Genomic DNA, 17,248 nt, shown 5'->3' on the forward strand with positions numbered 1-17,248 from the left:
AATTTTAGTTTTTGACAGCACACAGGGAGATATTTAAAGCAACAGCATCATCTTGGTGAAATATTAATCATATTGAAGCTTGTACTATTTTCTTCGAGTGAATATTTAAAGCAAGCAAGTTTAGCATCCAGAGGATTAAAAGGTGTCTTTGAATAACACTAAGATCGACACAAAATGCTGGAGTAACTCAGCGGGACAGGCAGCATCGCTGGAGAGAAGGAATGGGTGACGTTTCGGGTCGAGACCCCGCTTCAGACTGAGATGTCAGGGGAGTGGGCGGCACATAGATAAGGAAGTGTATAGATAAGGATCGTAAGGTGTGAAAACAGGACCAAGGGGATGGGGATCAGGGGAAATGTAGAATGGATCATTGTTAGTTGGGAGAAGGTTACAACAAAGCAAACAGAGATAAAATGTAGTCGGAGACACAGTGTAAAATCGAATTTGAATAACACATATTCAGAATGTCAGAATGTACCAATGTGAAGAATGTCATCGATCCTTGTTCTCATAAGCTGCCATCTGGCCCGCTGAGTTACTCCAGCAATCTGTGTCTTCTCTTTTAAACCAGCATCTGCAGTTCCTTGTTTCTATGATCCAGATTGTTTTGCAGCTACTGAAGTGTATTCAGTCACTGAAGGGACTGAGGCCAGCAATATCTCCACCACGTCAACCCACAAGTCAAGAGTTAAGAGTGTTTTATTGTCACATGTCCCAGACCGAACAATACAATTCTTACTTGCAGCAGCACAACACAATATGTAAACATAGTACACTGTAAACAATATAATAAACAAGAAAAAAAGTTCAGTGTGTATATATATGCACCCATACACACATGTGTATATATATATATGTGTGTATGCGTATATATACACACGCACATGTGGGTATGTGTGCATGTATGTACACACGCTCACGCACACCCACATCAACGCTTCCTAAAATGGATTACCTGAGCAAATCAAATCAAACCAAAACACAGTCTGAAGAAGGGTCTCAACCCGAAACGTCATCCATTCCTTCTCTCCAAAGATGCTGCCTGTCCCGCTGAGTTACTCCAGTATTTTGTGTCAGCAATGAAATTCTGTTTTGAGTGCAATGAATTACAGCAGCACAACAGGACTGCAAACGTAAAACACATTGATAATATATAATAAAGTAAAAAAATCAATGAATTAATAGCCACAACGAGGGAAAAATAAAAACGAAGCCTTTCGTGCAACACAGGCAGGAAAATGTTTCCCATGTTGGGGGAGTCCAGAACCAGGGGTCACAGTTTAAGAATAAGGGGTCGGCCATTTAGGACTGAGATGAGGAAAAACCTTTTCACCCAGAGAGTTGTGAATCTGTGGAATTCTCTGCCACAGAAGGCAGTGGAGGCCAATTCACTGGATGTTTTCGAGAGAGAGTTAGATTTTTCTCTGAGGGCTAACGGAATCAAGGGATATGGGGAGAAAGCAGGAACGGGGTACTGATTCTGGATGATCAGCCATGATCATATTGAATGGCGGTGCTGGCTCGAAGGGCAGAATGGCCTACTCCTGCACCTATTTTCTATGTTTCTATGTTTCTAACAAAGACGGTCTATATGCAACGGTTCCTAAAACTAATTAGGCTGTCCCGTCTGTTGGTGAATCAGACAATTTGGCATTTAACCCAATTTGGAATTATCAAAGGAGAATACATAATAATTTCTCTAATGAAGCTGTAGCATTCTGTGTCTAAGTATTTAAGTATTTCTGTGTGTGCAGAGTCATTAATCTCTCATGAAAACATCTTGCCTTTTGTACATCCCTGTCATTCCCGTCTCTCTTGGCCCATGGGGATAGCAGATGGAGCAACCTGATAGTGATACATCATAGAAACAGCCTCTTCAACCCAACTGAATTGAACTCAACTGAAAGAGTCTGAAGAAGGGTCTCGTCCTGAAAAGTCACCCATCCCTTCTCTCCAGAGATGCTGCCTGTCCCGCTGAGTTAAGCCCCTGTCCCACTTAGGAAACCTGAACGGAAACCTCTGGAGACTTTGCGCCCCACCGAAGGTTTCCGTGCGGTTCCCGGAGGTTTTTGTCAGTCTCCCTACCTGCTTCCACTACCTGCAACCTCCGGCAACCACCTGCAACCTCCGGGAACCGCACGGAAACCTTGGGTGGGGCGCAAAGTCTCCAGAGGTTTCCGTTCAGGTTTCCTAAGTGGACAGGGGCATTACTCCAGCTTTTTGTGTCTTTCTTCAACCCAACTCATCCATTCTGACCGAGATGCTGGATCTAAACTTGTCCCATTTGCCCATATCCCTCTAAACCTTTCCTATCCATGTACCTGTCCAGGTGTCTTTTAATTGTTGTCATTGTACCCGCCTCAACTACCACTCCCCTAGTTGCCCCTCGGGTTCGCTTCTTACCTTGAAGCTATGTCCTCTGGTTCTTGATTCTCCAAACCTTTGTAAAAACCTCTGTGCATTCTCCCTATCAATTCTCCTCGTGATTCTACAAGATCAGCCCTCAGCCTTCTGCTCTCCAAGGAATGAAGTCCGAACTTCCCCAGTCTCTTGCTCCAGCTCAAGTCCTGGCAGCACAAATCGTCTCTGTACGATTTATCCAGCTTGGCAACATCCATTCTATGTAAAGAGGAACTGCAGATGCTAATTTAAACCGAAGGTAGACTCAAAAAGCTGGAGTAACTCAGCGGGACAGGCAGCATCTCTGGAGAGAAGGAATGGGTGATGTTTCGGGTCGAGACCCAGTCCGAAGAAGGGTCTCGACCCGAAACGTCACCCATTCCTTCTCCCCATAGATGCTGCCTGTCCCGCTGAGTTACTCCAGCATTTTGAGTCCAACATCCATTCTATACCAGGTTACCAAGACTGAACACAACACTCCAAATGTGGCCTCACCGATGCCTTGTACAACTGTTACATAACATCTCAACTTATATACTCCATACCTTGACCGATGAAGATCAACATTCCTCTTTACCACCATATCTATGATTCGCACCATTTTCAGTAAACAGTGCCTGTGTTCCTAGATCCATCTGCTCTCCGACACTCCCCGGAGACCTGCCATTCACTGTGAAGGTCCTACCCTGGTTTGACTTCAACATCTTACACTTATCTGGATTAAACTCCATTAGTCGTTCCTCACTCACTTGCCCAGGGTCACTAGAAGAGTCCCAACCTGAAACATCACCTGTCACTTTTCTCCAGAGATAATAATAATAATGGATGGGATTTATATAGCGCCTTTCTAATACTCAAGGCGCTTTACATCGCATTATTCATTCACTCCTCAGTCACACTCGGTGGTGGTAAGCTACTTCTGTAGCCACAGCTGCCCTGGGGCAGACTGACGGAAGCGTGGCTGCCAATCTGCGCCTACGGCCCCTCCGACCACCACCAACCACTCACACACATTCACACACATTCACACACAGGCAAAGGTGGGTGAAGTGTCTTGCCCAAGGACACAATGACAGTATGCACTACAAGCGGGATTCGAACCGGCTACCTTCCGGTTGCCAGCCGAACACTTAGCCCATTGTGCCATCTGTCGTCCCAGGCAGAGATGCTGCCTGACCCGCAGAGTTACACCAGCACTTTGTGTCAGTCTATGGAACAATAGATAGACACATGCATAACAGGCCAGTAAACACAATGCACACAGATAATATGTAATACAAATAATTCTACTGCAAAAAACACTGACGCCTTAAAGGGCCTGTCCCACTTACGTGCTTTTTTCGGCAACTTGCCGGCACCCGTCATAGTCGCAGCAGGTCTACGAAAATGTTCAACATGTTGAAAATCCAGCGGTGACCAGAAAAAAGGTACGACTTTTGGGCGACTACTCACGACCATACAGGCGTCACCCGTGACATGTTGTTGATAGAAACATAGAAATATAGAAAATAGGTGCAGGAGTAGGCCATTCGGCCCTTCGAGCCTGCACCGCCATTCAATATGATCATGGCTGATCATCCAACTCAGTATCCTGTACCTGCCTTCTCTCCATACCCCCTGATCCCTTTAGCCACAAGGGCCACATCTAACTCCCTCTTAAATATAGCCAATGAACTGTGGCCTCAACTACCTTCTGTGGCAGAGAATTCCACAGATTCACCACTCTCTGTGTGAAGAATGTTTTTCTCATCTCGGTCCTAAAAGACTTCCCCCTTATCCTTAAACTGTGATAGGATGGTTCAGTTGTCGGATAACAACTGGGAAGAAACTGCCCCTGAATCTGGGCGTGCATTTTGCACTCCTGTACCTCTTGCCCGATGGGAGAGGTGAGAGGAAAGAGTCGTCCTTGATTACGCGGCTGGCCTTTGCCGAGGCAGCGTGACGTGTCAATGGGAGGGAGGTGGGGTTTTGGGTGGATGGTCGGGACTGCGCCCACAATTTCCTGCCGTCTTGGACGGAGCTGTTTGCAAACCATGTTGTGATGCATCCACTGGACAATCCATGGACGACCTGGATGCCACCTGGAGGGACAGTCGCTAGCTTGGGGCACCTCTTGTGCTCATCCTTATTAATGATCGCTGCTGTGCCACTGAATTGTGTGGGGTCGATGTACACTGCGACATGGTGACTGAAGTACAAGCTCAGCGAGCCTTGAAGCAAAGTACTAACTTTTTATTCCAGCACTTTCCTCAGAGCTGATACATTGCAGCATCAGATGCACTTAAGCCGTAAGAAGCCTTGCTGGTTTTGGATTGAGTCCATCTCTCCGACAGGGTTCTGCTCAGAAGCAGGCTCGTGGTATGAGCGCGCGCTGGCTTCCATCTGTGTTGCTTCAGGTTGTGGTGTTCTGCTCTGCCATCCCCACCCCCACCCCCACCCCCACCCCCACCCCCACCCCCACCCCCACCCCCACCCCCACCCCCACCCCCACTCCCACCATCCGTCCCTTCCGTCCAACCGAAGATCTGACTTTGCTCAAAGCACACGTTGTCTCGGGGAAGGCAGGTGTTTAAGGTCACATCTAAGAGCATGCCTTTCATTGCGACCTGTATCGCCATTGGGTGGCACGGTGGCGCAGAGGTGGACTTGTGGCCCTGCAACGCCAGAGACCCGGGTTCGATCCTGACTACGGGCGCTGTCTGTACGGAGTTTGCACGATCTCCCCGTGACCGCATCGGTTTTCTCCGGGATCTTCGGTTTCCTCCCACACTTCACGTACAGGTTATGTAGGTTAATTGGCTTGGTGTAAATGTAAATTGTCCCTAGTGTGTGTAGGGTAGTGTTAGGGTGCGGGGATCACTTGGTCGGTGGGCTGAAGGGCCATCTCCACTGTATCTCTAATGTCTAAAGTAGAGTCTAAAGTTTCTTCCTAACAACCATCACAATAGGGCGCAGCGTTAGAGTTGCTGCTTCACAGCGCCAGAGACCTGGGTTTGATCCTGTCTACGGGTGCTGTCTGTACGGAGTTTGTATGTGGTCCTTGGGTTTACTCTGGGTGCTCTGGTTTCCTCCCGCACTCCAAAGACGTGCGGGTTTGTATGAGTTACCCCAGGCATTTTGTGTCTTTCCTTAGTAAACCAGTATCTGCGTTGTGTTTAGGAAGGAACTGCAGATGCTGGAAAAATCGAAGGTAGACAAAAATGCTGGAGAAACTCAGCGGGTGAGGAGGCAGCATCTGTGGAGCGAAGGAAATAGATGGCGTTCGGGGTCGAGAGCTGTTACTGTATGATGCATTTGTGCGGATTCTCAAGAACGCCATCAACCAGTCTCCAGGCCTTTGAGAATTTGTGGGTTGGTCTGCACTCAACACTTGTAGTAATTCATTTAGTGAAGTACTGCAAGACTTTCAGCTAGATGGAATATGATATGATTGCGTATGAGGTGTTATTTTAGTGCTTTGATTCTATTCCCATATAGTGCGTGCTGTTTGGAGCGCCAGGGGCAAGGGATATTGGTTTACGATCCTTCCATCTTCTCTGCGCAACCCGTCTGAAACCTCTGCTCTCTTTCTCTCTCTGGGGTTTCCAGCAGTCTATTGATAACGTTTGCAAACTCTAAGTTTAGACTTTTAGAGAAACAGCGCAGAAACTGGCCCTTCGGCCCAACCAGTCTACGCCAGCCAGCGATCACCCCTTACACCAACACTATCCCACACACACTAGGGACGATGTTACCCATGCCAATTATTCTACAAACGTCTCTGGAGTGTGGGAGACAATAGACAATTGTCTAGCAGGAGTAGGCCATTCGGCCCTTCCAGCCAGCACCACCATTCAATGTGATCATGACTGATCATCCCCCATCAGTGCCCCGTTCCTGCCTTCTCCCCATATCCCCTGACTCCGCTACAGACAGGAGACCAGAGCCCACGCGATCACAGGGAGAACTTACAGATGGGCAGCCGTAGTTAAGATCGAGCCCTGGTCTCTGGCGCTGCAAGGCAGCTACTCTACCGCTGCGCCATCATGCTATGCTTGAGGGTTTTGAATCTCCTAACATCTCATTCACCAATCCCAGTCTATTAAACAACGGCACGGTGGGGCAGTGGTACGCTTGCCGCCTTACAGCGCTTGTAGCGCCAGAGACCCGAGTTCGATCCCGACTACGGGCGCTGTCTGTACGGAGTTTGTACGTTCTCCCCGTGACCTGCGTGGGTTTTCTCCGAGATCTTCAGTTTCCTCCCACACTCCAAAGACGTGCAAGTACAGGTTTGTAGGTTAATTGGCTTGGTGTAAATGTAAGAATTGTCCCTAATGGGTGTAGGATCGCTGGTCGGCACAGACTCTGTGGGCCGAAGGGCCTGTTTCCGTGCTGTATCTGTAAACTAAACTAAACTGAAAAAATGTACAGGTTTGTAGGTTAATTGGCTTGATATAGGTGTAAAATTGTCTGTAATGTGTGTAGGATAGTGTTAATGTGCAGGGATCGCTGGTCGGCACAGACTCAGTGGGCCGAAGGGCCTGTTTTCGCGCTGTATCTCTAAACTAAACTAAACTGAACAAGTGTGTGACTGGGTAAGGGGACTTATTCTCTCTCTCTCCCTCTCCCTCTCCCCCTCCCCCTCCCTCTCTCTCTCTTCCCTCTGAATAGGTTAATTCTTTCTAGTGGCAGGAGGGTGGCTAATCAGAGGATGTGGGTTTAAGGAATCTGGTGAAGGAACTAGAGAAGAGGCAAGGCCTTTCTGTTTCACATTGCAGCCTTTCAATCATTTATACAGTTCAGTTCTCACTTTCAAACACAAAAGAGGTGGAAGTCACGTGTAGGAAAGAACTGCAGATGCCGGTAAAATCGAAGGTAGACACAAAATGCTGGAGTAACTCAGCGGGTGAGGCAGCATCTATGGAGAGAAGGCGAGGTGGAAGTCAAGTACAAGACCATACAGCTGGGAAAGGGGTTAATGGGGACTAATGACCCCCCTCCCCTGATGAGTTAGCATGTTTTAAATTATATATAATACAATATACAATACAATACAATAACACAATACAAGACCATTTATTTGTCATTTGAACCTCACATGAGGTTCAAACGAAATTTGGTTTCTGCAGCCGTACAAGAAAAGAACCAAGACACACACCAGCACAATCCACACAAACATCCATCACAGTGAATCCCCACCTCACTGTGATGGAAGGCAAAGTCTTGTCTCTCCTCTGCTCTCCATTCTTCTCCCGATGTCAAAGTCAAAATTATCGAGATGCATAAAATCGTGAGGGGTGTAGATTAGTGTGGTCTTCTCCCCAGAGATGGGGAATCAGGACCTGTAGGGCACAGACTGATGATGAGAGCAGAAATATTTAATTGGACCCTGGGGAGCGATTCTTTCGCACAGAGGGTGTACGTATGTGGAATGAGCTGAGAGAGGAAGTGGTTGGGGCAGATGTAATAACAACATTGAAAAGACATTAGGGCAACAAGATGGATAGGAACGTTTCAGAGGGCTATGGGGCCAACGTGGGCAAATGGAACGTTGGGTTGGGCATCTTGTAGAGACATCTTGTCGGGGCATCTTGAAGGGCATAGATGAATTGGGTGTTGAAGGGCATGTTTCTGGGTTGTCTCTCTGACTCCTGCTCTCTGACCCCTGCTCTCTGACCCCTGCTCTCTGACCCCCTCTCTCTCTCTGACCCCCCTCTCTCTGACCCCCTCTCTCTGCTCCCTCTCTCTCTGACCCACCTCTCTCTGACCCCTGCTCTCTGACCCCTCTCTCTGACCCCCCCCCCCTCCCCCCTTTGCTCTGACATTTTTAGGCGACTGCCGGTGTCTAGGCTGTTGCCACATGGTCACCGGGGTGCCGCCTGTACGGTCATGAGTCGCCTCCTCAGTCCCCCAAAGAATCTTAGCGTTTTTCTGTTCGCCGCTGGATTTTGAAATGTCCAATACATTTCAGCGACCGTGGGCTTGTCGTGTGTTCTCCTGGCGTAGGTGCTGTCGTAGGTTGTCGCCAGAATGGTGTAGGTAGTCACCGGTGCTGTCTTCGGTGAATTCCATTGTCGGCAACCGCCTAAAAACATCGCCCAAGTGGAACAGGCCCTTAACTCAGATTGGGAAGAAAGGTTCCGACCCGAAACGTGGCCTATCCATTCCCTCCAGAGACGCTAGCTGACCTCGGTGGCACGGCGGTGCCGCGGTAGAGTTGCTGCGTTACAGCGCTTACAGCGTCGGAGACCCAGGTTCAATCCCGACTACGGGGGAGTGCTGTAGGGGCATGGAATTTTACCTTCTCCCTGCCACCACTTGGGATTTCTCCGGGCGCTGCAGTTCCCTCCCACATTCCAAAGACATACAGGTTTGTAGGTTAACTGGCTTGGTGTAAAAATGTAAATCATCACTAATGTGTAAATCATCAAAATTGTAAATCATCACTAGACTGGATAGACTCGGCTTGTACTCGCTAGAATTTAGAAGATTGAGGGGGGATCTTATAGAAATTTACAACATTCTTAAGGGGTTGGACAGGCTAGATGCAGGAAGATTGTTCCCGATGTTGGGGAAGTCCAGGACAAGGGGTCACAGTTCAAGGATAGAGGGGAAATCCTTTAGGACCGAGATGAGAAAATCATTTTTCACACAGAGAGTGGTGAATCTGTGGAATTCTCTGCCACAGAAGGTAGTTGAGGCCACAGTTCATTGGCTATATTTAAGAGGGAGTTAAATGTGGCCCTTGTGGCTAAAGGGATCAGGGGGTATGGAGAGAAGGCAGGTACAGGATACTGAGTTGGATGATCAGCCATGATCATATTGAATGGCGGTGCAGGCTCGAAGGGCCGAATGGCCTACTTCTGCACCTATTTTCTATGTTTCTATGTGAGGATCGTGTTAATGTGTGGGGATCTCTGGTCAGTGTGGACTTGGTGGGCCGAAGGGCCTGTGTCCGCTCTCTATCTCTCAAACTAAAACTACTGAGTTACTCCAGCACTTTGCTTTAATACGGTCCCTTGATACAGAGGGAAGCCATCTCAATAATGGCACTTTGTTCTCGAGTGTGTCGGTGGTCTTCATGGTTCTTCCTTTTCTCTCTCCGTAGCTTCAACGGCTGAAGAGATCCTTGTCCTTCAAGACCATCCTCAGGAGCAAGAGCGTCGAAAACTTTTTCCAGCGGACCAACAGCGATGCGAAATTCCCTCTAGAGATCCTGCCTCCCCCGCCCACACCCCCACCGACCCCCCCTAGTGCAGTCCTGCCCGTGGACCCGACAGCCAACGAGCAGCCAGCAAGGAAATCCCACCCGGTGGCCATCCCCCTCAAACCAGTAAGGACACACAGCTTTCAAGAATTTGTCTTCAAAAAGCCCACATTTTGTGACATCTGCCATCACATGATTGTAGGTATGTTTCATGTTACAGACTCAACCATCAGCACCATTGGTGCGGCACTAAGCAATAGCCAGGCATTCCTGGTTGCATGGTACACAAAATTGCTGGGGAAACTCAGCGGGTGCAGCAGCATCTATGGAGCGAAGGAAATAGGCAACGTTTCGGGCCGAAACCCTTCTTCAGACTGATGGGGGGTGGGGAAAGAAAGAAGGAAAAGGGGAGGAGGAGGAGGAGCCCGAGGGCGGGCGGATGGGAGGGTGGGAGGAGACAGCTAGAGGGTTAAGGAAGGGGAGGAGACAGCACGGGCTAGCCAAATTGGGAGAATTCAATGTTAATGCCATAAGGACGCAAGGTCCCCAGACGGAATATGAGGTGCTGTTCCTCCAATTTCCGCTGTTGCTCACTCTGGCAATGGAGGAGACCCAGGACAGAGAGGTCGGATTGGGAATGGGAGGGGGAATTGAAGTGCTGAGCCACCGGGAGGTCAGGTAGGTTATTGCGAACTGAGCGGAGGTGTTCGGCGAAACGATCGCCCAACCTACGCTTGGTCTCACCGATGTAAATCAGCTGACATCTAGAGCAGCGGATGCAGTAGATGAGGTTGGAGGAGATACAGGTGAACCTTTGTCGCACCTGGAACGACTGCTTGGGACCTTGAATGGAGTCGAGGGGGGAGGTGAAGGGACAGGTGTTGCATTTCTTGCGGTTGCAACGGAAAGTGCCCGGGGAGGGGGTGGTGCGGGAGGGAAGGGAAGAATTGACGAGGGAGTTGCGGAGGGAGCGGTCTTTGCGGAAGGCAGACATGAGGGGAGATGGGAAGATGTGGCGAGTGGTGGGGTCACGTTGGAGGTGGCGGAAATGGCGGAGGATTATGTGTTGTATTTGCCGGCTGGTGGGGTGAAAGGTGAGGACCAGAGGGACTCTGCCCTTGTTGCGTGTGCGGGGATGGGGAGAGAGAGCAGTGTTACAGGGTATGGATGAGACCCTGGTGTGAGCCTCATCTATGGTGGCGGAGGGGAATCCCCGTTCCCTGAAGAACGAGGACATTTCCGATGCCCTGGTATGAAATGTCTCATCCTGGGAACAGATGCGGCGTAGGCGGAGGAATTGGGAGTAGAGGATGGAGTCTTTACAGGGGGCAGGGTGGGAAGACGTGTAGTCCAGATAGCCATGTGAGTCAGTGGGTTTGTAATGTATGTCGGTCAGGAGTCTGTCCCCTGCGATGGAGATGGTGAGGTCAAGGAATGGTAGGGAAGTGTCGGAAATCGTCCAGGTGTATTGGAGTGCCGGATGGAAGTTGGTGGTGAAGTGGATGAAGTCAGTCAGTTGTGTGTGGGTGCAGGAGGTGGCACCAAAGCAGTCGTCAATGTAACAGAGGTAGAGGTCGTCACAAAATTGCTGGGGAAACTCAGCGGGTGCAGCAGCTTCTATGGAGCGAAGGAAATAGGCGACGTTTTGGGCCGAAATCACAAAATTGCTGGGGAAACTCAGCGGGTGCAGCAGCAATGCAACTTTGTTAGTCTGCATAGAATGCATCTGCAGTTCATCATTAATCTCAGTGGCTAACCAACAATTATTTACTAGTTAGACCATATTGGACTCTTCTACACTAGTCGTTATCACAAACTTTCATTCACCCTCGACTAAATTTTCTTATGTTTTTTGGTAATTTTCGCCTCATTCTCCCTTGTGTATAAATTTATATATAATTTACTAGAATGTTGCCTGGGTTTCAGCAACTAAGTTACAGAGAAAGGTTGAACAAGTTAGGTCTTTATTCTTTGGAGTGCAGAAGGTTAAGGGGGGACTTGATAGAGGTCTTTAAAATGATGAGAGGGATAGACAGAGTTGACGTGGATAAGCTTTTCCCATTGAGAGTAGGGAAGATTCAAACAAGAGGACATGACTTGAGAATTAAGGGACAGAAGTTTAGGGGTAACATGAGGGGAAACTTCTTTACTCAGAGAGTGGTGGCTGTGTGGAATGAGCTTCCAGGGAAGGTGGTGGAGGCAGGTTCGTTTTTATCATTTAAAAATAAATTGGATAGTTATATGGACGGGAAAGGAATGGAGGGTTATGGTCTGAGCGCAGGTATATGGGACTAGGGGAGAATACGTGTTCGGCACGGACTAGAAGGGTCGAGATGGCCTGTTTCCGTGCTGTAATTGTTATATGGTTATATGGTTACATGAGGAAAAAACATAAATTAACTCATTCACCCTTGGGTGAACCATTCAGCAGTTTAAGAAGCTCTGGTCTACATCATTGTGACCATCATTCTAGTGTTAGATGGTTGTACATGGTTCTGGATGGCTGTGGATGCTTGGAGACGGTTGGCGGTAAGTAAGTAAGTAAGTAAGGAAGTTTATTGGCCAAGTATTCACATACAAGGAATTTGCCTTGGTGCTCCGCCCACAAGTAACAACATGACATACAGTGACAGTTACGAATGACTCAGAAAACACTAAACATCGCGGAGCTGGCCGACTTCGGAACGGGGAGAGCTGTGGTGGCGCGCGGCTGCGAACCGACTTCGGAGCTTCGGAGGCTCCGGCTGCAGGCCCGGTGGACAGGAACATCGAGAGCTCGCAGGTCCCTGGTGGGAGACCGCTTTTCGGAGCTGCTCCCGCAACGGCAACTTCTCCCGCTGGAATCGCGGGGTTGAAATGACTCGGAGCGGGGCCTAACATCGCCCCCGCGCGGCTTAAAAAGCCACAGGACTTACCATCGCCCGCCGGGGGCTTTAACATCGTGAGCCCCAGTTCACCTCGACGCTACAGTTGGAATGCTGGACCGCGGGAGAAGAACAAGGGAAGAGATAAGACTTTGCCTTCCATCACAGTGAGGAGGTGTTGGAGACTCACTGTGATGGATGTTTGTGCAAATTGTGTTGTAAGACTGTAGAAAATGCAATTTTGTTCAAACCAAGTTGTTTGAATGACAATAAAAGGCGTACTTGGCCAATAAAGTATTATTGTGATTGTGATTGTGAGTTACTACGGGCAGCCCGGAGGCGCAGCGGTAGAGTTGCTGCCTGGCACCGCTTTCAGCGCCGGAGACCCGGGTTCCATCCCGTCTGTACGGAGTTTGTACCTTCTCCCCGTGACCTCGTGGGTTTTTCCGAGATCTTCGGTTTCCTCCCACACGCCAAAGACGTGTAGGTTTGTAGGTTAATTGGCTTGGTGTATGTGTAAATTGTCCCTTGTGTGTGTGTGTGTGTGTGTGTGTGTGTGTGTAGGATAGTGTTAATGTGCGGGGATCGCTGGTGGGTTCGGACTCGGTGGGTCGAAGGGCCTGTTTCTTCGCTGTATCTCTAAAACTAAACTAAACTAAAATGGAAGGTAGACAAAAAATGCTGGAGAAACTCAGCGGGTGAGGCAGCATCATAGATACTGCCTCACCCGCTGAGTTTCTCCAGCATTTTTGTCTACCTTCGATTTTTTCCAGCATCCGCAGTTCTTTCTTAAGCTGAAATGGAAGCATCTTCTGTCTATCCTCTTGATCTCCAGCCCACTTAACCTTGAACACATTCCGTGGCTCATCTGCCAGCCTTCTGTTTACTCCAAGCCATCCGTGATAAAGGTTTGAATTGCCAGGTAGTTATGTTCACTGATGGCATCAAGGCAGGGCTTTGTGTGGACACGGCAGCTAAGAGATCTTACAAGGCACTTGAGATAATCAATAGCATCTGACCTTCAGCTGAAATAATGCAGGCTGCTGAAACCGGTGGCATCTAGAATGTGATGAGCAGGACATTAAAAGAGATACGAAGACTGATTTACAATTCCTATAAATTAAAAAAAACAAGTCCAGATTACAACACTACATCCTATTCCACCACTGACTATCTCATGGCTGATGTGTGTTGACCTTGCTTCCACTTTGTGACTTGTTCCCTGAAGTTGTACTCCACTGTGGTCCATAGATCGCAGTCTTGAATGTATTCAACGATTCTGCTTCCACAGCTCTCGTGAGCAAGAGACGTTTTAAAAAGGTTCATCACTCTCTTAGAGAAGGGGAGGCGCGGTGGCGCAGCGGTAGAGTTGCTGCCTTGCAACGTCAGGGACCCGGGTTCGATCCTGACTACGGGCGCTGTCTGTACGGAGTTTGTACGTTCTCCCCGCGACCTGCGTGGATTTTCTCCGTGATCTCCGGTTTCCTCCCGCACGTACAGGTTTTTGGGTTAATTGGCTCGGTATAAATGCAAATTGTCCCTAGTGTGGGATAGTATTAGTGTGGCGCGGGCTCGGTGGGCTGAAGGGCCTGTTTCCGTACAGTATCACTAAACTAAACTAAAGTATTCTTCCTCATCCTCATCTTTATTGGCTGACCCTTTATTCTGAATCTGCGCCCCTGCAATCCTCCCTAAAAGTGAAACATCGAGCAGCACGGTGGCGCAGCGGTAGAGTTGCTGCCTTGCAGCGTCAGAGACCCGGGTTCCATCCCGACTACGGGCGCTGTCTGAACGGAGTTTGCACGCTCTCCCCGTGACCTCGTGGGTTTTTTCCGAGATCTTCGGTTTCCTCCCACACTCCAAAGACGTGTAGGTTTGTAGGTTAATTGACTTGGTGTATGAGTATATTGTCCCTAGTGTGTGTGTGTGTGTGTGTGTAGGATAGTGTTAATGTCGGGCAGATCAGGCAGCATACGTGATGGTTGAGGTTGAAGGCCCTTGGTCAAAAGATAGGCTGATGGGCTTGGATAGAGTGGATGTGGAGAGCATGTTTCCACTAGTGGGAGAGTCTAGGACTAGAGGTCATAGCCTCAGAATTAAAGGGCATTCTTTTAGGAAGGAGATGAGGAGAAAACTATTTAGTCAGACGGTGGTGAATCTGTGGAATTCTTTGCCACAGGAGGCTGCAGTGGCCAAGTCAGTGGATATTTTTAAGGCAGAGATAGATGGATTTTTGATCAGTGCGGGTGTTGGGGGTTAAGGGGAGAAGGCAGGAGAATGGGGATAGGAGGGAGAGATAGATCAGCTATGATTGAATGGCTGTGTAGAACTGGATGGGCCGAATGGCCTAATTCTACTCCAATCACTTATGACCTTATGATGTTTTTTTTTTTTAATTCTAAACGTGATTGGGGGGGTGGGGGGGGGGGGGGGGTGGGTGGGGGGGTGGGGGGGGGGGGTGGGGGTGGGGTGGGGGGAAAGAAACGGTGTACTCCCATTCTGCAGCCTATTTGCTATATCACTGTAACTTGTTTGCATACCTTTCCTTCGTTGTTCTTTATCTCTCTACATCATCGTCTATATCTCTCGTCTCCCTTTTCCCTGACCTGTCTGAAGAAGGGTCTCGACCCGAAACGTCGCCCATTCCTTCTCCCCAGAGATGCTGCCTGTCCCGCATTTTGTGTCTATCTTCGGTTTAAACCAGCATCTGCAATTCCTTCCCTGCACAGGTGATAGGTGGATACAGGTGAGGGGGAGAGGTTGAATGGCAGCCAGGCTGAGTAAGTGGCAAAGGCTAGCGATGAAAAAGAGACCAAATGGGAGAGAAGATGAGTGAAATGCATAGCAACGACGAGGTCTTTAGTTTCGTGATACAGTGAGTTGGATGAGGATGTACTAGGCATGACGCTACAAATTTCATCCTTTCAGATGGCTTGGAGTATTATTTATTTTGTTGTTTAAGGAAAAAGAACTCAGTTGGCCAGGCAGCATCTGCAGAGGTATATGGACAATGTTTTGGGCCAGCACCCTTCATCACACTAGAGATGGCTATTGATCGGGTATAGACGGCATGGTGGCGCAGCGGTAGAGTTGCTGCCCTACAGCGAATGCAGCGCCGGAGACCCGGGTTCGATCCCGACTACGGGTACTGACTGTACCGAGTTTGTACGTTCTCCCCGTGACCTGCGTGGGTTTTCTCCGAGGTCTTCGGTTTCCTCCCACACTCCAAAGACGTGCAGGTTTGTAGGTTAATTGGCTTGGTATAAATGTAAAAATTGTCCCTAGTTTGCGGGGATGGCTGGTCGGCGCGGACCCGGTGGGCCGAAGGGCCTGTTTGCGCGCTGTATCGCTAAACTAAACTATCTGAAAAGTCACTTTCCATTCCCTTACGGAACAGGTAGGACGACCATGGTGGGGGATTTGGGGATGCGGAAGGGAGGGGAGGGGAGAGGAGGGGAGTGAATGCAGGAGTTAGATGAAATTGGAGAAGTCAATGCTCACACTGCTGGGTTGGAAGCTGTGTCTTTTGTCTCCATTTCTTTTGATGTTTTGTGCTTGCAGGGTATTCGAAGCGCGGTTGGCGATGTAAACTGTGCAAGATCAACGCCCACCCCCAGTGTGGAGAGGATGCTTGCCGGCAACAGTGTGTGGGGAAGCTGGTGAGTGGTGTGTAGAGCTGGGGGTACACTCGCACCCGACACCGGCGTGAGACACAGGGACGATCGCTGCACACCGCGGAGCAGCGGGTGGAGCTGCTGCCTCGACCCTGACCCCGGGTGCTGTTCCGTGCAGTGTTCACACATTCTCACCGTGACCGCGTTACTTTTCTCCGCTTTCCTCCCACACTCCAAAGACTTTTTTTGTCTTTTTTGTCAAGAGGTATAACGCGGAAACAGGCCCTTCGGCCCACCGAGTGCGCGCCGACCGGCGATCGCCCCGTACACTAGCACTATCCTACACACACGAGGGGGAAACTTACAGGTGGGACAATATATAACATATAAGCCAGCACCTCTCCGGAAATATGTGAGGAAACCGGAGCACAAACCTGTACGTGTTTGGAGAGTGGGAGGAATCCGGAGCACCCGGAGAAACCCCACGCAGGTCACGGGGAGAACATTACAAACTCCATTACAAACTCCGAGGTCGGAATCGAACCCGGGTCTCCGGCGCTGTGAGGCAGCAACTCAACCGCAGAGGAACTGTGCTGCCCAAGGCATTCAAGAAGGAACTGCAGATGCTGGAAAATCGAAGGTACCTTCCTGCCCAAGGCATGTGGGTTTGTAGGTTAATTAGCATCTGAAAGTGGGATAACAGAACGAGTGTGCTGGTGATTGATGGCCGGCGTGGACCCGGTGAGCCGCAGGGCCTATTTCCGCCGCTGTATCTCTACACTAAACTAGTTTAACATGTGCCAACAATGAGGCACTGACATTCTAACGCAGCAGCCCATTTATGCTTCATGACGCAAGCAACGAAGAACTGGCCTCGTTACAAAGAATGACATTGGTTTTTATTTTCCATTGTAATATCTGGAGGGAGGTACATCTAATTTATATAAACATATACACTAGCATAGAGCGCCTATGTAATAAATAATGGGCAGGCACAGTTTTTTTTTAGTTTTTTTTTAAATCAAAAATATTTATTCAAATATTAAAATAGTATTTACAATACAATAAAACAAAACACCACCATAATACAAGACGAACAAATATGCTAAGCAACTGTTAAACAACTATATTGCAATCCTTGTCCAGGATACATTCAAGCCCCCTCAGTGCTCAGCGGTCGCGGA

General features: G+C 49.0%; 1 protein-coding gene across 1 annotated transcript in view; it reads left to right on the forward strand.

The window, feature by feature from the left end:
* Nucleotides 1–17,248, forward strand: part of stac2 (SH3 and cysteine rich domain 2) — a 107,512-nt gene that overhangs the window by 57,322 nt on the left and 32,942 nt on the right. The window contains exons 2-3 of the mRNA XM_033034862.1: nucleotides 9,488–9,788; nucleotides 16,012–16,109. Coding sequence (XP_032890753.1) covers nucleotides 9,488–9,788; nucleotides 16,012–16,109 — 399 coding nt within the window. The remainder of the gene's footprint in view (nucleotides 1–9,487; nucleotides 9,789–16,011; nucleotides 16,110–17,248) is intronic.

The sequence above is a fragment of the Amblyraja radiata genome, chromosome 16 (genome assembly GCF_010909765.2).
Source record: "Amblyraja radiata isolate CabotCenter1 chromosome 16, sAmbRad1.1.pri, whole genome shotgun sequence".
Classification (NCBI taxonomy): Eukaryota; Metazoa; Chordata; class Chondrichthyes; order Rajiformes; family Rajidae; genus Amblyraja; species Amblyraja radiata.